We start from the raw sequence: 24,445 nt of genomic DNA on the forward strand, positions 1-24,445 counted from the left end.
GGTGACATGATTGAAGGATGGATGAGGATGAGGAAGGATAATAATAATAGCATGTGAAAACTCCTTTGGCAAATAACACGGCCTGAGTCCAACAGCCAACAGTTCTATGTCCGGGCAACAGATATGTTCCTTGATGGTAATAATAATGTGACCAGGATCACACGAACTATATATACATATATATATATATATATATATATACATACATATATATATTTATACACACACACACACACATATATATGTAAGAAATAAATATGCGCGCGCGCGCGTGCGTGCGTGCGTGCGTGCGTGCGTGTGTGTGTGTGTGTGTGTAGGGTAATACACACACCAAAAACGCTGAAAAAATTGCCATACGACTTTGCCAAATCCATTAGCGTTCTTTCTTTGGCTAAGCTAACGTTAGCCCAGACCATCGAGTCAAGCGGAGAAACAGCCTTCACGAGACATGACACTCTAATTCTTCGATGCATCGCATTTGTAAATAGCACGAATTACATCTAAGAAACCATACCACACTCGTTGGATGATAATTAAAAGACTATTATTATTACCGTTCTCTTGTTCTCTGAACACAACCCGCTAATCAGTATGGCCGCGGAATAAGCAAAAAATTACACGAAGAAGAAACTTCCGCTTGGGACTTTCCAACTTTCCGGTATAGACTAGATATATGGCGGCGCCCTTATTTTATACAGTCTATGGCGGCGCCCTAGTCGGCCATCTTGACTGCAGTTGGGTCCCTCTCACCGCGTTTGGGCAGATGCCAAACGCTCAGAGGTTCTGAAGCAAAAACATATCAAGATCACAGAGGACCTGACGCAACACGTGAAGGATGCACGGGCGAAGCTGTGGCCACTTGTGGAACAAGCCAGAAAATAAGGGAAGTTGGCGGGTTACAATGGCCCTTTTGCGGTCATCGCTGGAAGAAGGATCTCTGCGCAGGATGTCACCGCATCACCAGATGGATCAGCAGCTGCATCATCCCACCCCAAGATTTACGAGAATATCCCCTTAAAGGAGATTCAATATGCTCACTACATCTGCTGTGGTGAAGTCAACCTGAGATAACAAAAGTATTTGTTTTTCTGCAAATATAATTTGACATTGAAAACGGAGTGGTCTTGGGATCTTCATCTTGTATTTTACGTGAATATGCCTTGGTTCATTTCAGAAAACAAGCCTCCTTGCTCATTGAGTGGACTTCAGATCTGCCTTAACTTTGAGAGAGCTTGCCTTGGACTACTCTAAGAAGTGTTTTTTTTTTTCTCTCTATCCCAAAGACTACACACTTCTTTTATTTTTTTATATCAGCAGGGGGCGCCAAATACTTTTATACACCACTTGCCTCCTTCATTTGAAAACTGAGTGGACTTGAATTTATTTCCTTTTTTTTTATCAGAGTATGTTTTGGTCTGCTTCAGAAAAGTGAGTTACTTTTTTATTTTCTCTCTATTGCACTCTCTACACACTTTATTTATTTTTGATGTCAGCGGGAGGCTATATGTCATTTGCCTCCTTTCTCCTCGTTATCTCTAATGATGATTTTGATGTATGTCCTCTATACTGGTCTCAAAGGTAAATACTGTGCTCCTTATTTCAGTTGTTTTTGTTTAAGATTGGTGTTAAAAGTTGATTAATTAAGGGACTTTTTGAAGCACTTTTACTCGTGCAGGGAATTTCCTCATTCATTTCCCTCTTGATAGTTAATCCCTAAATCTCATTTGCAGCACGTTTAACGGGGGTGTTTCTTAATTCATAGTTTTGCATGTTCTCACACATTTCCAAAGGTTTAAAACTTTCAAGTTTCTACCTAAAAGGTAGCCTTAAATTTTTATGTCACATTTTTCTTTGTCTTGTTTTTCTCTTAATGTACGAGGGATTAGGGATATAACTAAAAGAAAAGCCTTATTTTTATTTTGTGAAGCACAAAAAAAGGATGTATACTTCTTACAAGAAACACACTCAGGTCAAAGAGACGAAACATTTTGGAGCAATCAATGGGGTGGTAAAGCTCTTTTTTGCCACAGCTCTAACCGTTCTGGGGGAATCATGACCTTATTTGATCATGGCTTCAAGGGCTCTATTATTGAATCACATTTTTCCTCTGAAGGTAGATGGATGTTAATTGTTAGAAAAATGGATGATATGTTAATTATCTTAGCCAACATTTATGGTTTCAATAGGACCACTCAAAATAACACACTACTACAGAGCTGTCCACCAAGATACTCACTATAAAAAGTAAATTTACTTCAGTCTCACTCATTATTGGTGGTGACTTCAATGAGGCACCAGATTTATATGCTGACAGATATCCCCCCAGAGGTAGAGCAAGTCGCTCAAATTTACTGATCAGTGAGTTATGTAGCCGATTATCATTATTAGATGCATATAGATTTACACATCCAAACTCTTTGATTCTTTCACATGGTTTTAATCTGACTTGTCTCAGAAGTCCCGCATTGATCTTTGGCTTATATCTGCATCCGCCTTAAGCTCAAGCAATATCACTGCTGCTCCTCTAACTGACCATGCTGGAATTGGTCGTAGCATATCCAATTCAAATTCTAGTAAACAAAGAATTCCTGGATACTGGAAACTTAACTCCTCTTTTCTTCAAGTCCCTGCCTATTGTTCAGGTATTAAGGAAATCATAAATGTTTTTACATCCAAAAATGATATCTCCTCTATCTCCAAATGGGAACTGTTTAAATTTGAATGTAGAAAGTTCTCCATCAAATTTAGTAAACAATATACAAAAACAAAAAATTTAAGAGCCACTAATATCTTAAAAGAAATAAATGATATCTTAAACATACCACTTCCTAATGATGAAAATAAAACAAAATTGCATTCCTTACAAGAGGAACTAAATGTACTTTATATTGAAAAAGCAAAAGGGGCATTTGTCAGGTCGAGGTCAAAATGGTTGGAATTTGGTGAAAAAAAATTCTTCATACTTTTTCAGTTTGGAAAAAAGGCGAGGGGAAACAAAAAAGATTTCTTCATTACATGTCAATAATTTACTTACGACTGATGAGAAATCCATTTCTGTTTTTATCTCCAATTTCTATCAAAAACTATATACTTCTGCCTTTGACCCTCAGGTTTGTAGCGCTTTCTTTGATAAGGTTCATACATTTATTCCTAAGATATCTCAGGAAAGCCTTGAATTATGTGAAAGTCCTTTAACCGTCAAGGAACTTGATGCAGTTATCAAGAAAACCCCATCCAACAAAAGCTCTGGTCCTGATGGGCTGCCTTTTGAATTTTATAGGACCTTCTGGGAGGATATTAAATTTATGATTCTGGTTGTTTTTCAGGAGTGTATAGAGAGTGGAGAGCTAAGTGAATCAATGAAACAAGGCCTCATTACGCTTATCCCTAAGACTAACAAAGACACTTTATATTTAGATAATTGGCGCCCAATCTCTTTGTTAAACTCGGATTATAAACTGCTCGCTTCACTCTATGCCAAAACACTAAAACCCTGTTTGAACGAAATTATCTCTCCTTCTCAATCTGGGTTTATGAAGGACAGACACATTAGCAATAACATCCGTTTAATCCTAGACATACTAGATTATTCTGATTTTATTAGCAATGAAGCAATTATACTTTTCTTAGATTTTTACAAAGTTGGGCATACTTTTCTGTTAAATACATTGGATTTCTTTGGATTTGGTGATTATTTTAAACGAGTGGTTCAGACTTTATATGAAGGTTGTAATAGTTCAATAAAATTACCATATGGGACCACACACAGATTCAATATTGAAAGAGGGATTAAACAAGGAGATCCAATTGCTCCTTTTTTCGTACTCGTACTCGTACTCGTCGTCCTCCGCTTATCCGGGTCGCGGGGGCAGCAGCCTCAGCAAAGAAGCCCAGACAGTCCTCTCCCCAGCCACTTCCGTCAGCTCTTCCGCGGGAACCCCGAGGCGTTCCCAGGCCAGCCGGGTGATGTAATCCCTCCAGCGTGTTCTGGGGCGGCCCCGAGGTCTCCTCTCAGTTGGACATGCCCGAAACACCTCCCAAGGGAGGCGTCCGGAAGGCATCCTTACCAGATGCCCGAACCACCTCAACTGGCTCCTCTCGATGTGGAGGAGCAGCGGCTCTACTCCGAGTCCCTCCCGGATGTCTGAGCTCCTCACCCTATCCCTAAGGCTGAGCCCAGCCACCCTGCGGAGGAAACTCATTTCGGCCGCTTGCACTCGTGATCTCATTCTTTCGGTCACTACCCAGAGCTCATGACCATAGGTGAGGATTGGAACGTAGATCGACCGGTAAATCGAGAGCTTCGCTTTCTGGCTAAGCTCCCTCTTCACCACAACGGACCGGTTAAGCGCCCGCATCACTGCTGACGCTGCCCCAATCCGCCTGTCAATCTCCCGCTCCATCCTACCCTCACTCGTGAACAAAACCCCGAGATACTTAAACTCCCCCACCTGAGGCAGGACCTCCCCCCTGACCCGGAGTGGGCAATCCACCCTTTTCCGGCTGAGGACCATGGCCTCAGACTTGGAGGTGCTGATTCTCATCCCAGCCGCTTCACACTCGGCTGGGAACCGCCCCAGCAAGAGCTGGAGGTCACTGTTCGATGGAACTAGGAGGACCACGTCATCCGCAAAAAGCAGGGACAAGATCCTCCCGTCACCGAACCTGACACCCTCCACCACTCGGCTGCTCCTAGAAATTCTGTCCATAAAACAGCAAGGGGCCACAAACCCCATACTCCCAGAGCACCCCCCACAGGATGCCCCTGGGGACACGGTCGTAAGCCTTCTCCAAATCCACAAAACACATGTGGACTGGTTGGGCAAACTCCCATGCCCCCTCCAGCACCCTGGCGAGGGTAAAGAGCTGGTTCACGGTTCCGCGTCCGGGACGAAAACCACATTGCTCCTCCTCAATCCGAGGTTCAACTATCGACCGGACCCTCTTCTCCAGCACCCTGGAGTAAACCTTACCGGGTAGGCTGAGGAGTGTGATCCCCTTGTAGTTGGAACACACCCTCTGGTCCCCTTTCTTGAAAATGGCGACCACCACCCCGGTCTGCCACTCCAGAGGCACTGCCCCCGATGTCCACGCAATGTTGCAGAGGCGTGTCAGCCAGGACAGCCCTACAACATCCAGGGCCTTGAGATATCCAGGACGAATCTCATCCACCCCCGGGGCTCTGCCGCCTCGGAGTTGTTTCACTACCTCAGCAACTTCTGCCCCAGAAATTGGACGACCCGCCGCCGAGACCCTCGTCTCTGTTTCCTCACTGGAATACGTGTTGGTGGGATTGAGGAGCTCCTCAAAGTATTCCTTCCACCGCCCGACAATGTCCCCAGTTGACGTCAGCAGCTCCCCGCCCCCACTGTAAACAGTGTGAGCAAGTTAATCATATGATCCTTCCTTTATCTCCTGGATCACAGATTACCTGAGAGGAAGCGCACAGTATGTTAGGTTGGGAAACTGTGCTTCTGGGACATTAATGAGCAGCACGGGGGCTCCACAGGAGACTGTCCTGGCTCCATTCCTGTTCACACTGTACACAACAGACTTCAAATACAACTCTGAGTCCTGCCACATCCAGAAATACTCGAACGACACTGCTATTGTGGCATGTATCAGGAATGGGCAGGAATCTGAATACAGGGAACTGATAAAAACCTTCAGTGACTGGAGTCACAAGAACTGTCTCCTACTGAACACCTCAAAGACCAAGGAAATGATTATATATTATATATATATAGCGGGTAAAATAAATATTGAACACGTCACCATTTTTCTCAGTAAATATATTTCTAAAGGTGCTATTGTCATGAAATTTTCACCAGATGTCAGTAACAACCCATGCAATCCACGCATGCAAAGAAACCAAAATAAATAATTTCAGAAATTAAAGTTATGTGTAATAAAATGGAATGACACAGGGAAAAAGTATTGAACACGCTTACTGAAATTTATTTAATACTTCGTACAAAAGCCTTTGTTGGTAATGACAGCTTCAAGACGCCTCCTATATGGAGCAACTAGTCACATACATTGCTCAGGTGTGATTTTGGCCCATTCTTCCGCACAAACAGTCTTCAAATCTTGAAGTTTCCATGGGCCTCTTCTGTGAACTCTGATCTTTAGTTCTTTCCACAGATTTTCTATTGGATTCAAGTCAGGTGATTGGCTGGGCCATTCTAGCAGCTTTATTTTCTTTCTCTGAAACCAATTGAGAGTTTCCTTGGCTGTGTGTTTGGGATCATTGTCTTGCTGAAATGTCCACCCTCGTTTATCTTAATCATCCTGGTAGATGGCAGCAGATTTTTATCAAGAATGTCTCGGTACATTTTTCCATTCATCCTTCCTTCAATTATATGAAGTTTGCCAGTGCCATATGCTGAAAAACAGCCCCACACCATGATGTTCCCACCTCCAAACTTCACTGTTGGTATGGTGTTTTTGGGGTGATGTGCAGTGCCATTTGACCTTCAAACATGGTGTGTATTATGGCATCCAAAGAGTTCAATTTTGGTCTCATCTAACCAGACTATATTCTCCCAGTATTTCACAGGCTTGTCTAAATGTTGTGCAGCAAACTTTAAACGTGCTTCAGCATGCTTTTTCTTCAGCAATGGAGTCTTGCGTGGTGAGCGTGCATACAGGCCATGGCGGTTGAGTGCATTACTTGTTTTCTTTGAAACAACTGTACCTGCTAATTCTAGGTCTTTCTGAAGCTCTCCACAAGTGGTCCTTGGCTCTTGGACAACTCTTCTGATAATTCTTTTCATTCCTCTGTCAGAAATCTTGTGAGGAGCACCTGGTCGTGGCTGGTTTATGGTGAAATGATGTTCTTTCCACTTCCGGATTATGGCCCCAACAGTGCTCACTGGAACATTCAGAAGTTTAGAAATCCTTCTGTAACCAATACCATCAGTATGCTTTGCAACAATAAGGTTGCGAAGGTCTTGAGACAGCTCTTTGGTTTTACCCATCATGAGATGCTTCTTGTGTGACACCTTGGTAATGAGACACCTTTTTATAGGCCATCATTTGGGACTGAACCAGCTGATATTAATTTGCACTGACAAGTGGCAGGATTGCTTTCTAATTACTGATAGATTTCAGCTGGTGTCTTGGCTTTCCATGCCTTTTTGCACCTCCCTTTCGTCATGTGTTCAATACTTTTTCCCTGTGTCATTTCACATTATCACACATAACTTAATTTATGGACATCTATGGTTTGATTTCTTTGCATGTGTGGACTGCATGGGTTGTTACCGACATCTGGTGAAAATTTCATGACAATAGCACCTTTAGAAATATATTTACTGAGAAAAATGGTGACGTGTTCAATAGTTATTTTACCCGCTGTATATGTGTGTGTGTATATATATATATATATATATATATATATATATATATATATATATATATATATATATATATATATATACACACACACATATATATTTTTATACACACACATACATATATATGTAAGAAATAAATATGCGTGTGTGTGTGCGTATAGGGTAATACACACACCAAAAACGCTGAAAAAATTGCCATACGACTTTGCCAAATCCATTAGCGTACTTTCTTTGGCTAAGCTAACGTTAGCCCAGACCATCAAGTCAAGCGGAGAAACAGCCTTCACGAGACATGACACTCTAATTCTTAGGCACATATTCTCTGCGGTGACATGTGTCAGTCATCAATTCATTATACTGTCATTGTGAACTGACTCTCTACAGTGACAGCATCATGAATAGCTGGATTGATGATGTTAGACAGTGGCCTCCGGTAACTGATGAGGGTATCTTAAATGAGTACCGATATTAGCCTAATTTAGAAATTAATCATTTGATGCGATAAGCAGGAAAGATTAAAGTAATAGGGAGATAACAGACTATCATTAAACACTGTGTAATATAACGTTAGCATACGTTACGTGTGCTGATGTTAGCAAGCTAGCAGCGTGACATTTAATCATTAAGGACAGGCTACGTGACTAAAAACAACAACAACAACAACACGTGTTTGTGTTTTGTTTTAGGTATTCAAGAATATTTTATTGATCGCCTGGCCTCCGATGACCAGAAAAACGGCAATTACAGGTCTCTGATTGAGGGTCAAAATTACCAGAGCTCCGGATGGGTCGGGCAAATTTTACACCACCTTTTAGACGACCATGACATCATACTGAATATGATGTGATGGTCACGTAGCCTGTATATCCACCTTATTTTTCACAGAAACACGGAGGCAAGACAGAACGCAGCCAGCTTCCGTTTTTTTGTGCGACACTTCCGGTCCAACACTCTTACCACTGTAAATGGGAATCGCCTTTACCTTGCTGAGTTTAGCTATATATATGTATATATCACATTTTTCACGTCACTATATCACCGTTTACACTAATCTGATGTTTGTAAAGTCTATAAACACAATGACTGAACAAACATTAGTATTTTCTCTGTAATTACTAACATGGTTATCGTATATTAGCTGGGCTAACCGTTAGCTGTTAGCCGTTAGCCGTGTCTGTAATAACTCACTAAACTCACAAAGTGGCCCGTGAAAAAATATTTTCTCCAGCAGATGTCTTAGTTACAACATGATTGAGCTAATTGGAGTAGTTTCATGTCGTATCCGACAACGGGAGGCTTTTAACGGATGACGATCCTGATGTTAGCTTTGCTGCTAGTGTTAGCTGTCCCTGTCAGCTGCAGCCACTGATGCTTTCTAGACATCGTCATTTCCCAAAACTGAATAAATACCACACTTAGCAACACAAGACTGCTTTGCTAGCTCAATCGTGTTGTAACGGCTGGATGGTTGATGCGTACATGCTGATTCAGGTGCTATCAGAGCCGATCCCTGCATCACTAGGGCTTAATGATCAACTCAGTCAATTAAAACAACCCGTCCTGTGTTAGGAGTGTATGTCGCTGACAGAAAGAAAGAAAGAAAAGTGAAAAAAGATAGAAAAGCAGCGTACACCTCACATATTTATTTTTCACAGTTGCGCACACGTGTGGCTGGTATGCAGAAGCACCGTCTGTGTGTCGAGGGTGCGAGCCGCAGCTTCAGCTGCTCAGGTAGAGAGGCTTAGCCTGGTGTGTTTTTTTCGCTGATTCGGTTCTGCAGGCTCTCTGCTGGTCCACTGGAGACGGGGATCAAGCAGTTTGTCTCACTCGGGATAGATTGTGCTTTTTTGGTTCATAGTTTATGAATGACGTGCGATTTATTCGCGTTTAGAGGGAATAAATTTCCGTTATAACGGAAACGTGGGCACGGTTATCTATACAAAATACACAGACTAATAACTAACCGATTGATTAACATAAACAACTGAAAATTTAAAAAAAAAAAAAAAAAAAATAGCTTGCACCGTTAGCTCCGGTAAGGGAAAGCAGTCACGTACAAAAAAAACGGAAGTTGATCACTATTTACTTCCGTGTTTGAAAATAAGGTGGATACAGTGCAAACAAATATACAATGCATTATTTTAATTTTCCGATTTTCGTGTGAATGAGAAAAAAACAGAAATCCACGTGCTTTTTCTGTTTTCGTCTTCAAATGGCTAATTGAAATAGAAATTAAACCAAAACCAGAAACCTACTTGTTTTTCTTTATTGTTATATCTATATTATCTGCCCCTACTGCATCTCAAAACATTGGCATTGGCTATACTTACGGCATAGATAGATAGATAGATAGATAGATAGATGTTCTGCTTCTCTGTGCCCCCCTTGCTCTTGAATTTTATTCCCCTGTTCAGTGTTTCCCTGTAGAGCTACAGTGGAAGGATCGTAACAAAAATAGAGAATTGGGAACTATACAAAAGACTGTACGGTAAAAGGTATCTGCTTGAGGTTATTAAATATTTGCAGCGAGTACCCCACCCCACTGCAGAAACAATAAACGCGTTTCCCCATAAAGAGAGACACAAGTGGGGAGTGGGCTGGATTGTTTATAGCAGTAACTGATGAATTTTGACACAAACAATACCACTCAAGAAAAATGAGGTTCAGTAACCCTAGGCTGATGGGCTACATAATTTAAATGCACAATGCAACCACAATTAATTCTGTAAATTTAGAATGAATGAATCAACTACATATAAAATGTTTACAACAGCAAGCACAAACAGTCACAATCCAAATCATAGTCACCACAGAAAGTGTCTGTGGATTTACAAAATATGGGGCTGAGCAATACGTTAATATTATATGGATGTCATGATGTGAGCCCTGATATTGTCTAAGATTTTGGATGTCATAATATTGAAAATGCTGTCCCTTACCATCATCCGAGATGTTTCTTCGGTTCTAAATGACTGATACAAAGTTGCAGGCTATAAATCCTGTGTGGGTAGTAACCCTTGCAGAACTGAAGAAGCTTCTTGGATGAGAGGCGAAACATCTTCAGGAAACGTAAGCAAGTCCAGTTGCCTACGATATAGCACTTACAAGAGTCAGAAATATGAAATTCTTTGTTACAAGAGGTTTTCACAGATTTATTGAAATCCAGACAGCTGTTGGAGAACACTTAAAACAATAAATAAATAAAATGTCTTTATGCATGTTTGGTGGATTTAACTTGATCAAAAATATTAAGACTTATTCACAAAACTGTGATTGAGATATATAATGTGAACTACATCAAATAGGGCCAAAGAAAACCTCAAATCATAGTGATGTTGTGTTACTTTACAACTACAGAAAAAAATCTCACAGAGGCGGCATACACAGAAGAAACACATTCAGCAGAGGAAGAAGTCAACTGTCCTTAACAACACAATTCAATGACATGAAAGTAACAAATGATCAAACATGGCAGAAATCTTATGAGGCTGGACTGGATCATGCTCTATAGCCTTACAAAGCAATATGTATAGACAACATGCAACAGCAATATCTAGATTGTTCATTATCATAATAAAATTAAAAATTCCCAATCAAAGGCAAATTGAAAAAGATCTTTCCAAACAAACCTGGCCATTTACAAGATAAGATGGTTTGTTTTGCACAGGTTTTCATAAAACTTTCAAACTTGACATCACAGATGCCATCTAAGAGCTTTCTAAATAAGAAACTCACAACTAAAAACATGACTCCTGTTACTGTACAAAGAACAGCTAAATTAATTCTGCATATTCCTTGTGTCTTTCATTCAGACTGCTAAAAATAAACCAGAGATAGTGTTGATTTGCTGTGGCTGGTCTGAAGGAGAAAATAACCCCCATTAGATCAGTGAAGGTCCTTGTTCACTTGGCAGCAGAACTCAGGTCAATTTACATTCGTTTCAATTCAAAATGCTGATTCCCTTATATTTCGAAAAGCTTGGGACTTGGGCCTTAAATAAAGGACAACTTTGGTATTTTTCAACCTGGGCTCTGTTTCCCCATGTGTATGTGTGCGTATGATTCATAGGTACAACTTGTTCTAAAATTGGTTCAGTGTTGAGGGAGGCGGATGCAGCCGGCAGCTGCAAAACAAGCTACAACGGTAACGGGGGAAAATGCGTCCTGTATAAGTTTGCGCATTAAACGTGCTAAGCGTTTTGAACACTGTATGTAGCTCTCTCTACTCATGGGACAGCCGTTTTCTTGAGGAAGAGGTGTTTCGGGATCGGATGTCTTCTCTTCTTTGGCTGGCAGTAGTCATCTTGGGAGAAGTGAGCACTGCAGACCCGATGGTCTGCAAGGCGCAGTGTCTGGAGAGGAGTGTTAGCATCCATTTGTAGCACAACTAGCCACAACTTCAGCATCTCACCATCCGACAAAGGCAGCCTATGAAAGTTGTACGGGGTGTTGCGCGATATCCTGTTCTTGCAATTCAGATAAGCACAAACACGAACCATTGTTTTCAATCGATGCAGTAAAACTCTCAACTGTACTCCGGGACAACCAGCGCCACTCTGAGCACTCAGCATGGCTCCTCTGTTTTCGTCCGGCAACAAGCAAAGCTCTCGCGAGATGACATCACAGCCGGGAGGAGGTGAAGGGTCAGGGAAACGCTTAGTATGCTATCTACAGAGATAGCACTGGCGATCTGAACCGGTCAGTGGTGGAAAAAAAGCACTTTTAATGTGCAAACTTAAACGGGACGCATTTGCCCCCATTACCGTTTTAGCTCGTTTCGCGGCTGCCGGCTGCATCCGCCTCCCTCAATACTGAACCAATTTTAGAATGAGTACCTATGAATCATACGCACACATACACATGGAGAAATAGGGCCCAGGTTGAAAAATACAGAAGTTGCCCTTTAAATAACCTCTTCATAACATGTTACAGTAGTCTTCCTCTGTCTCATGCAATCATTTTGTCCAGGTTACTGCTTTTTAAAACGGCAAGACAACATTTTGTTTTACATCAGACTGAATTGATCATCATCCTGTTTGGAGGTTGCTGATACTTCATCCACTTCATGTGTTGCAGCTTTCATCATAAGAAGGAGGAGCCTCTGTAACAGACAGTCACCATCAGAAACATTTGGTTACATCCCACACTCTCCACATGTGATGTCATCAGTGGGAGCCCCAGATGACCCACACACACACACACACACACACACACACAGCTCTAAGTCTAAGTCTTTATCTATATGTTTACTATTGTGATGGTTGATAGGGCTGCTGTTGTACTGGCCTGCATTATGCTGCCAGCTGTTTCTCATGTTTTGTTTACTCCATTTACACACAAGGTAATTAACTCTTCTTTGACACTGTCATCATTGCTCACTGAACATTATAAGCTTCATAGAATTCATGTCAGGGCTGTTGTATTGGATTGCACAGATTGGACAGGTGTAATGTATAAAGGTTAGCCTTGCAGCACACATTCAATTCAGACACTGTGTGCCTTAAAGATGACGAAGTGGTTAAATCAGTCCTAATTACAGCTCTGTTCTTTTCTAGGCACAGCCTCATTCATGACCAGAGCCTGGAAGATGCAGAGTAAGCATGTGCCAACTCACCCTGTGGATACGCTGAGGTGCCGTAGTCTGGAGGCAGGATGAGTGGTGTTGGCACTGAGCTAGTACCAATTGCACTGGGGTAAGGTGCCGTGGCCCCTGTGGGCCCACTGAGTGGAAGCTCACCGGGTGCAGGGACGGGCCCATTGTGCTGCTGATGGTTCTGGGAGAAAAAGAGGCCGGGTGCGTAGCTGAAAGCATTGGGTGACACCAGCTGAGAATGGCGCTTGTTGGGGAGGCCATCATTCGTCTGAGTCCCACCCTCCGCTCCCTGGTGGTACTCAGCTGGAGGAGCACTGGGGGAGTTATAGGAGGACACCCTGGAGCGAGGAGTTGGACGTGGGGCGGGTTTTGGGGCAGGGCGAGGTGGCAGAGTGGTGGTGGAGGTGGAGGTGTTCGGGGTTGAAGCAGATGCTGGTGTATCTTCAGCTTCAGCAGAGGAAGGAGGGGCTACTTTTTTGGAAGGGTGAAGTTTTTTGTCCAGAGAGACGTTCCCAATGTGAATGGGTAATGTCAACATGACATCTGGAGACTTAAGACTGACCTGATTAATTAGAGGAGAAGAGAATGGAGGAATACATCAGGAATACAGAATTTATACCCCAATCTAATCTTTTGTTTGATTCTCTTTCAATCTCAATGAGATTCTGACGTAGTTACATCGTCAAAGGCTTGTGTGTGTCTGCTACTTGCCACAAAGCACTTCAACTGAATGTCATCAAAAGTTTGCATCTGGTCAAAAAATATCTGTCTGAGGCCCATTTTAACGTCACATCTTGCCACCTCATTACATCCCTGTGTACACTGCAGCGCATGTAAAGCTAGCGTAGTGTCCGCTAGCTACGCTAGATAACACAGTCATGTTTCCACAGCTAGCAACAACAACATGTGATTGGCTGATGCTTTACTGCATCATTTGGTACACTGAAAAAAGTTGAGTCCAGCTCAGCTTTTATCTGTAGCGCATCACGCCCATCAGCAGCGACAAGTGCCAGGCATTAGTTTGTAGCTTAATGTCCTTCCACTGAAAATGAATTATAGCCTGTAGCTGTGTCGCTCACAACAAAAGGAAACCACAATTCTTGTCTGATATCTGGCAGCTGGAAAAAGCGATGAGTTGAAAAGTTTCATGACATGAAAGAAGAAGATTGTTCTCTCTCATAGGCTGCATCAGTGATGAATTCAAAACTTCGTTAGCCACTGAGGCCTTAACTAATGATGCTCTCCTCTTAATGAATCTTCAAATACAGGGATGATGTTAAGATGTTTCAGCTGGGACTCTTATTAAATTACTTTTTGCTCACATGTATGTATGTTAAGTGTTTTGCTGGACATTTATTCATCCATTCAGTTGGTATTATAAGAAGGGAGGCTGCTGCTCTGATTACATTTGATGTTTTTTATCCTCTTTTACAGCGTGAAGATGTGATATATCAAACATTTGATGCAAAGCAAAGTGTTTCATGATTTATTATTTTCTTTGTGCAAAATAAATTTCAATGAGTGATAAATTATATAAACTATTTTAAATAAGTAAAGAAGTAAAAGTGCATTTAATCTGACTGGGTAAATTGTGCTGTGGTAGCCCTTACATCTAAGTAAATGTAATGCATTAAGTTCAGAGTTAATATTACAGAAATATTACGGGCCTGATATAGGCAGACTGTCATTGTAATTTTTTTTTTGTTAGTGACTCGGGCGCTTACTCAGACAGGAGACCAACTTGAAGAATTTCTAGCACATTTACAGAAGGTGTATAGCTGAAAGGGGCTATATTGACAGATGCCCCATAAAGTTGTCTTTAACAATCAGAGACATGACAAATGTGACCACTTTACAAAAAACAAAAAACTGCTGAAAGTGTAACAGAGGATGAGGGTATCTTACTTTGACATAATATTCAATCTTTATAAGATCACAGCCAGCAAGAGAGGACTGAGGAAGAGGAGGAACAATTATCTGCTCCTTCCATTCCAACTCTTTGCCGGCCTTCACCACACCACCCTCCACCTCTGCTATCGTCCTCACATCATGGGTGGGCCTCTTCGTCTCATAGGTCACTCTCTGAAAAGACACGTGGACATCGAGATTCACAAACTGGACTCAGTAAACAGTGATTGGGGAATACAAAGGCAGTCAGTATTAAAAAAAACCACTGTGCCTTATGCCAATAGACAGGGAACCAGCTGCTATCTGAAACCCCAATTCCAAAAACACTTGGGATGCTGTGTAAAAAGGAAACAAGAACAAGAATGTAATGATTTGCCATCCCTTTTAACCTCTCTTCAACTGAGTACAGTACAAAGACAAGATATTTAATGTTCAAACTGATAAACTTTATTGATTGTTGTAAATATTCAGTTATTCTGAATGTGATGCTGCAACATGCTCCAAAAAAGTTGGGACAGGGACAACAAAAGACTGACAAAGTTGTGGAATGCTAAGAAAACATCTGGAACATTCCACAGGTAAACAGATAGTTTCATGATTGAGTCTTAAAGGAGCATCATTGAAAGGCTCAGTCATGCACAAGCAAGGTTCACCACTTTGTGAAAAACTGTGTGGGCAAAAAGTCTAAGAACATTTCTCAACACACAGTTGCAGGAATTAATGGATTTTACCATCTAAAAATCATGTTATTATTATTATTATTATTATTATTATTATTATTATTGTTATTATTAAAAGACTCCACTTAGGCTGCGCTGCATTAAAAACCAACATGATTGTATAGAGGATATTACAACATGGGCTTAGGAACTAGACTTGCACCGATTAATTGGCAGTGCTTGGAATTGGGCCAGTTTTCACGTGATTGGCCGTGACCTGTGACCAGCCAGTCAGTCTAAAATATGCTGATTTAAAACGCTGGTCAAATTTCCGCCGCGCCTCATGATTGACATCATGCACACACACGCACAAGTGCAACTCACGGCTTGGGCGATGTGAGAAAGTGAAACATGGGTGGCTTCTCACCTTAATCATTCATGCACGCACATCAAAAGAGGGAAGGAGAAAGTTGTTAACTGTCCGTGTTAAACTTAACTGCAGAGTTCTCACTGCTGCACTGTGCCACTTGAAATTGATGAGGCGTGTGTCCGCGCACTACTGATATTTTTACTTTTTTGTCTATTCAAGAAATTACCCACAAATGCTCTACACCAAGAATTATTCATTCATTCATTCATCTTCTAACCGCTTCATCCTCTTGAGGGTCGCGGGGGGGCTGGAGCCTATCCCAGCTACATCGGGCGAGAGGCAGGGTACACCCTGGACAGGTCGCCAGACTATCACAGGGCTGACAAACAACCATTCACGCTCACATTCACACCTACGGACAATTTAGAGTCACCAATTAACCTAGTCCCCAATCTGCATGTCTTTGGACTGTGGGAGGAAGCCGGAGTGCCCGGAGAGAACCCACGCTGACACGGGGAGAACATGCAAACTCTGCACAGAAGGGCTCCCACGCCCGGGATCGAACCGGAATTATTATTTTATTTATCTATGTTTTTATTTATGTATGTCTTTTTTACTTATTTATTTTAATACTGTACCTGAAGTTATATTTGAGCAAAAAGGAAAATGTTTCTTAACCTGTGTCACTGTTTTTGTTTGTTTGTTTGAAATGATTATTGAAAAGCTGGTTGTATCTTGGTTAAAATGTTCCAGGGAAGATAGAAAATATTGCAATATCTTGTGTGCTGTAAAGTGGTTTGAAAAAAATGAAATCGCAATCGGCCATCGAAAAACCCTGCAAATCGGAAATCGGTATCGGCCCAAAAACTTGTAATCGTTGCAAGTCTATTAGGAACACTTTGAAAAACCATTGTCAGTATACACAGTTCATCACTGCATCTAGTTAAGACTCTACCACTCAAAGTGAAAGCCATATATCAACAACAATGACGTTCCTTTTTGATAAAGCTTATAGTTAGGGCTGGCTCAGGCTTGCCTTGGACCAGCCCCTTGTTAGGCTGACATAGGCCGAGACTGCCGGGGGACCTCCTATAATACACCGAGCACCTTCTTTTTCTCTCTCTCCCTCTCTCTCCCTCTCCCTCTCCCACTCATATCATGTTACTGCATCTCGCTAACTCGGATCTACTGCATGTCACTAACTAGGCTTCTTCTCCAGAGCCTTTGTGCTCCACTGTCTGGCAGGTTAACTCATATCGCAGCAGTGCCTGAATAGTGTGATGTGTGTGGTTGTGCTGCTGCCATGGTCCTGCCTGATGCCTCCTGCTGCTGCTATCATTAGTCATACTTCTGCTATTATTATACACATATGATTATTGTCACATACATATACTATCATATATTAATATATATCAACAACATATTGTACCACAATTACCGTTATTATAATATTATTACTAAAATTAATGTTGTTGTAAGCTACTGTCACTACTGTCTGTCCTGCATCTCTCTCTGTCTCTCTTTATGTATCATTTTGTATACAGATTACTGTTAATTTATCATGTTGATCTGTTCTGTATGACATCTATTGCACGTCTGTCCGTCTTGGCAGAGGGATACCTCCTCAGTTGCTCTTTCTGAGGTTTCTACCATTTTTTTTTCCCCGTTAAAAGGGTTTTTTAAGGGAGTTTTTCCTTATCCGCTGAGAGGGTCCAAAGGACAGAGGGATGTCGTATGCTGTAAAGCCCTCTGAGGCAAATTGTTATTTATGATATTTGGCTTTATAAATAAAATTGATTGAATTGATTGAACATCCAGAAACATCGCCGACTTCTCTGGACCCAAGCTCATCTGAGATGGAGTGACACAAAGTGCAAAAGTGTGCTGTGGTCTGACGAGTCCACATTTCAAATTGTTTTTGGAAATCATGAACGTTGTGTCATCTGGGCTAAAAAGGGAAAACAACCATCTAGACTGTTACCAGCTTGAAGTTCACAGCCAGCATCTGTGATAGTATGGGGATGTGTTAGTGCCCATGGCATCATGGGTAACTTGCATATCTGGTAGGGAACCATTACAGGGGAATACCACCTAAATGAAAAATTCCAGTATGTTATTTCCATGGCCTAAGAAAATTCAATCATTATTAGTGAACATGAGCTACTTTCTCTCAAAACCAGAAATCAGAGAAGGTTCAAACTTGTGATGTCACAATGTACAAAGTCTGGAGCTGTTCCACAGACAATGACTGGGAGACTGATTTTGTGGAGCCACAGAATGTTTGTTTTCTTTTTTATACCCAAGTGAGCTTTATTTTATTGTAGTGTTCAGAAACAGAAAATGTACCCATATACTAAAACATTCCCCTGGGTGTTCTCAGCATAATAGAACATCTTTCACCATTTACTGTCCATGGAGCAGCTCTAGACATCATACTTGATGACACTGCAAATTTGACTCTAGCTTTTAGATTTGGGAGAGAATTGGTTATGTTTAGTAATATTTTTAGACTGCCTTAGACCACAGTAATAACATGTATGAATTTTGAAAATAGGCACAGTTCCCCTTTAATTTTGAACAGCACATACAATTTTTGGAAAAACAGATGTCTTTTCAGGGACGTCCTTGCTTATTCCAGCAAGACAATGCCAAGCCACATTCTGCATGTGTTACAACAGCTAGACTTCATGGTAAAAGAGTGCACATACTAGACTGACCTGCCTGCAGTCCAAACCTGTCTCTCAATAACATGTGTGGCACATTACACTCATATATTAGATATGATCAATATATCCTTATTAACAGGCTATGTACCACAGTTTTTACCTTTTAAGGTAGCTGTAATTAAACCTCTACTAAAAAAGCCCATCCTGGTTCCAGAGGTGTTAGCCAACTATAGACCAATATCTAATCTTCCCTTTATGTCAAAGATCCTTGAGAAAGTAGTCGCAGACCAGCTGTGTGATTTTCTCCATGATAATTTATTTGAGGAATTTCAGTCAGGATTTAGAGTGCATCATAGCACTGAGACAGCACTAGTTAAAATTACAAATGACCTTCTGATTGCTTCAGACAAAGGACTTGTCTCTGTACTTGTTTTATTAGATCTTAGTGCGGCGTTTGACACTATTGACCATCAAATTCTACTGAAGAGACTGGAACACTTAATTGGCCTAAAAGGTTCCGCACTGAGCTGGTTTAAATCTTATTTATCTGATCGTTTTCAGTTTGTTGACATTCATAATGAATCATCCTTACGTACTAAAGTTCCGCAAGGTTCTGTGCTCGGACCAATCCTATTTACTCTATATGCTTCCTTTAGGTGACATCATTAGAAATCACTCTATAAATTTCCATTGTTATGCGGATGATACACAGTTGTATTTATCGATGAAGCCAGAAGAAAGTAATCGATTAACTAAACTCCATAACTGCCTTAAAGACATAAAAACTTGGATGAGCACCAATTTCCTGATGTTAAATTCAGACAAAACTGAAGTTACTGTTCTTGGCCTCAAACAACTCAGAGACTCTTTATCTGATGACATAGTTTCTCTAGATGGCATTGCTCTGGCCTCTAGCACTACCGTAAGAAACCTCCGAGTAACATTTGATCAAGATTTGTCTTTTAATTCTCATTTAAAACAAACCTCACGGACTGCATTTTTTAATCTGCGTAATATCGTGAAAATTAAGCCTATCCTGACCCGAAAAGATGCAGAAAAATTGGTCCATGCTTTTGTTACCTCAAGGCTGGATTATCGTAACTCTCAAGAGCCGTAAGATCAAGAGCCAGAGCCTTCAGCTATCAGGCTCCTCTCCTGTGGAATCATCTTCCTGTTACGGTCCGGGAGGCAGACACCGTCTTCACATTTAAGACTAGACTTAAGACTTTCCTCTTTGATAAAGCTTATAGTTAGGGCTGGCTCAGGCTTGCCCTGTACCAGCCCCTAGTTAGGCTGACTTAGGCCTAGTCTGCCGGAGGCCCCCCCTATAATACACCCGGCACCTTCTCTTCATCTCTCTCTCTCTCTCGTATTCTATTACTGCATCTTGCTAACTCGGCCATTCTGGATGTCACTAACTTGGCTTCTTCTCCGGAGCCTTTGTGCTCCACTGTCTCTCAGATTAACTCATATCGCAGCGGTGCCTGGATAGCGTGACGTGTGTGGTTGTGCTGCTGCCGTGGTCCTGCCAGATGCCTCTTGCTGCTGCTACTGCCATCATTAGTCATTAGTCATACTTCTGCTGTTATTATACACATGATTATTGTCACACATGTATACTGCCAGATATTAATATATACTTTCAACATATTGTACCACAGTAGCCAGAACTATAACGATAATATTATTACTTTCAATAATGTTGTTGTAAGCTACTGTCATTACCGTCTGTCCTGCATCTCTCTCTCTCTCTCTCTGTCTCTCTTTCCGTCTCATTGTGTCATAGCCTACGGATTACTGTTAATTTATTATGCTGATCTGTTCTGTACGACATCTATTGCACGTCTGTCCGTCCTGGAAGAGGGATCCCTCCTCAGTTGCTCTTCCTGTGGTGTCTACAGTTTTTTCCCCCGCTAAAGGTTTTTTTTGGGAGGGGGGGGAGTTTTTCCTTATCCGCTGTGCGGGTCCTAAGGACAGAGGGATGTTGTATGCTGTAAAGCCCTGTGAGGCAAATTGTGATTTGTGATATTGGGCTTTATAAATAAAAATGATTGATTGATTGATTGATTGATTATGAAGTGCAAAATACGACAACAGAAACCCCGGACTGTTGATCAACAAAAGTCATTTATCAAACAAGACTGGGAAAGACTTTCACTTTCAAAACTTCAACAATAAGTGTCTTTAGTTCCTAAAGACTTACTGAGTGTTGTTGAAAGAAAAGGTGATGTCACAGAGTGGTAAACAACTATATTATGATGTGTTGCAGGCATCAAATTCAGAATGAGTGTATATTTACAAAAGACAATAAAGTTTATCAGTTTGAACATTAAATATCTTGTCTGTGTATTGTATTCTATTGAATATAGATCAAAAGGTCATACAAATCATTGCATTCTGTTTCATTTATGTTTTACACAGCATCACAACTGGAATTGGGGTTGTAATCTATTTATAAAAATGTTGGCCACTTGTGGGTAAAAAAAAACATTGGCATATAATCACCTTATAAAGTTGATATGGCAGACTTGTTAGAAAACGGTGTATATTATCTGTTTTGTTTTACATTAAGCACAGTTTATTGATCTAATAGTAAAAAAACAAGAACCCTAACACAAAGCAATGAAAAAAAAAAGCTTCTAATCAACGGTAATGTCTGAATCCCAAATAAACTTAAAAGCACATGTTAAGAGTACAAAGACATCGTTATTTCTGTAGTTATGGGATGATTCAGGGATTCATCCTTTGAAAACAGAAGAATTTCTCGCAGCAGATATTTTGATGGGATGTGGGTAGGTGGGGCTTAACTCTTTCTAAAATCCAAAACCATCTCCATGTTTTTTTCCAAAATTACAGTGGAACTCGTTCAGATCATTGGCCTGGAGATAGTTGATAATGGAGTGGGGGGCTTCAAGGCCCAGACACACCAAACTCACAACTAAGAACTACAGTGGTGGAAAAAAGTTTTCGGACACCCCATGCATTTGTGAAATATTGCATTAAGAATCACTCTTAGGTCTTCAAGTGCAATTTCTTTTAGTACAGTCACAGCCAAAATACTAAATAAATCCTAAAAAAGCCATTAAAAACTTAAAATTGATTGGTTCCATAAAAATACATAAGAAATTTTGAGTATTGGCTCATTTTGGTACCAGTGATGAAGGTTGTTCTCTTTATTAAAAGACACAATTTTTGTTGCCAAGCTTCGTGTCTACATAAAGCCAGCACATTTGAAAGTTCTTCAGACACAAAAATGGCTAAAACAAGGAACCTAACGCAGGAAACACGCCTGAAGATAAAGATTCTCAGCCAGGAAGGGTACAGCTGCCGCCAGATAGCCAGGAAGTGCAGATGCAGTCCTTCAGCAGTTGGATACACTCTGCAGAAATACACACGAACCAACAGCTTGGAAGACAAACCAAGATCTGGGCGTCCAAGGGTTTCTTCAGCAAGAAATGACCGCATCCTGATCCGCATGTGCAGGCAAAACCGCTGAATGACATCACAGGAGCTTCAGCAGCAGTGGTTAAACCAAACTGGTGTCCAGTGTTCCACCCGCACTGTACGTGGCCGACTTTTAGATCATGGCTTAAGGTCCTACAAGGCTATCAAGAAGCCCCTGATCAATGAGAGACAGAGGTTAGCCCGGCGTCATTGGGCCCAGGCACACAAGAACTGGACAGCCAGGAATTGGACGAAGATTTTGTGGTCAGATGAGTCCAGTTTCCAGCTTCATCTTACTCCTACTAATGCGAGGGTACGCAGAAGGCCAGGCGAAGCATTATCTCCAGCATGTACAGTACCTACTGTCAAGCATGGTGGAGGCAGTATCATGGTTTGGGGATGCATGAATGCTGCTGGTGTTGGTCATCTCACTGTCTGTGATGGCACATTGAACTCTACCAAGTATTGTACCATTCTCGAAACCCACATGCTCCCTTCTGCGCGTGCACTGTTCCGTCGAGGTAAAAACTGGATGTTTCAACAAGATAATGCCCCTTGCCACACATCCAAGGCCAGTAGAACTTGGCTGCAGGAGCACAGTATCCAGGTCTTACAGTGGCCAGCTCAATCCCCGGACATGAGCCCCATTGAAAATCTGTGGTGGATTATCAAAAGGTCTGTTTCAAAGCATAAACCAAAGAATTTAGAAGAATTAAAAGCAGTAATTCAAGAAGAATGGGACAAGATTACCCCTCAACAGTGTGAAAGGCTCGTGGGGAACATGCCAGCCAGGATTAGAGCTCTACTACGTGCCAGTGGCAGGACTACTAAATATTAATTTGATGATGTGATGGTTTATTTATTTTTTGTTCAGTTTTGAACACATTCTCTGTTATTTGTTGACTTTGATACTGACAATGTTGAGAACTGACATATTGAAACTGTCAAGAATTTAGTTTTGTTAGTTTTTCTTGTAAACAATAAACAAGAAAATATAATTTGTATTTGTTTGTATCTGTCTAATGCAGCCACACCTTTTGAAACAATAACAGAAACTATTACGAACCATTTCTGCTAAAAAAAAAAAAAAAAAACTCAATGGCTAAAAATAATCTTACCTAATATAGCAAGTTTGTTCTTATCTCACTCGCTCATGACATTAGAGGTTTATTTGCTTTCCTTACCTCTGTTCCTCTTCTATTGCACTCAGCTAAACTGCCTATTAGAGTGATTACATTCACTGATGGGCTGTGCCATCTCTAACGCCAATTCAATATACTGAAACAGCTGAAAAAAAGTTGACGGTGCAGGACACATCGCAAAAACTAGAGCGACAGACGCTCACCAACGGCCCAATATTGGTCAGCTGTCAGCTTGGCATGTTTTAGGTCCGCAGTTGGTGATCTGTCTGAGACCTCCTCCAGACAGATGCACAGTCGTCAGCTAAGTGCAGTTGGAGTTTGTCAGGGTACAGTGGTTTAGCCTCTCTTAAGTTTAAGTTAAGTTTGTTATTGTTATAACTCACCCTGGTCTGAAGCTGGCATAATGGGCACTGCTGATTGTACTGTAACAATGATCTAAAATACTCCCCTTTTGAACTTTTGGATATAAAAATGTCATAACTTCATTATGTTATCCTACTGGACACTGTATGAAGTTTTGTAATAATTAGCATATTAACTCTTGAGTTATGGTCCATTTTGTGAGCTCACACTGACCTTGACCTTTGACCACAAAATTCAAATCAATTCATTCTTCAGTCCAAGTGTATATTTGTCAGCCAAATTTAAAGGAATTCCCTTAAAGTGTTCTTGAGATATCATGTTCATAAGAATGAGACACATGCAAGGTCACACTGACCTTGACCTTTGACCATCAAAATCCAATCAGGTCATTGTTGAGTCCAAGTGAACATTTGTGCCAAATTGGAAGAAATTCCCTTGAGGCAATCTTGACCTATCACAAGGATGAGGCCGACGGATGGATGGACAGACGGACGGATGGACGGACGGACGGATGGACGGGTGGATGGATGGAGGGACAAAAACATAAGGAATCCACCAACACAGAGGTTTAATAAAACAGTAATCAAATCATAAAATCAATACATTATAAATTAGTGCAAAAATATTGTATTGCCTTTAAATGTAATGGGAGATTTGGATCACTCTGATTTGGCGGTAGTTCTTTGATAAAGTAGATTTTAATCTGTATGCCTGAACATAACCTTAGAGGTTTGGTTGTAACAAGTGTTTACCTGCATCAGGCTGGCCACCATGTTGCTTGTGTTCTTCCCAGACTGGTTGTGGATATTGGCCATCACCTTGATGATCTGGCCTGGTGTGTAACCCTTCATGTCGGTTTCGGCCTTCAGGACCACTGTGCCTGTTTTCATCAGCATGTAGGTGAATTGCTGCGTCACAGCAGATGAACAGGTTCCCTGCATGG

At 41.2% G+C, this 24,445-nt stretch overlaps 1 protein-coding gene across 2 annotated transcripts in view; it reads right to left on the minus strand.

Annotated features, from left to right (window-relative positions):
- Positions 1-12,193: 12,193 nt before the first annotated feature.
- arrdc1a (arrestin domain containing 1a) overlaps positions 12,194-24,445 on the minus strand; it is a 50,338-nt gene continuing 38,086 nt past the window's right edge. The window contains exons 3-6 of one of the 2 annotated variants that reach the window (XM_049578806.1): positions 24,255-24,437; positions 14,856-15,032; positions 12,972-13,512; positions 12,194-12,458 (exon numbers count right to left, since the gene is read on the minus strand). In XM_049578806.1, coding sequence (XP_049434763.1) covers positions 12,421-12,458; positions 12,972-13,512; positions 14,856-15,032; positions 24,255-24,437 — 939 coding nt within the window. In that variant the 3' untranslated portion in view covers positions 12,194-12,420. The remainder of the gene's footprint in view (positions 12,459-12,971; positions 13,513-14,855; positions 15,033-24,254; positions 24,438-24,445) is intronic. The other variant, XM_049578805.1, reaches the window with a different exon arrangement.

Source organism: Epinephelus fuscoguttatus, linkage group LG6 (assembly GCF_011397635.1).
Source record: "Epinephelus fuscoguttatus linkage group LG6, E.fuscoguttatus.final_Chr_v1".
Lineage (NCBI taxonomy): Eukaryota > Metazoa > Chordata > Actinopteri > Perciformes > Serranidae > Epinephelus > Epinephelus fuscoguttatus.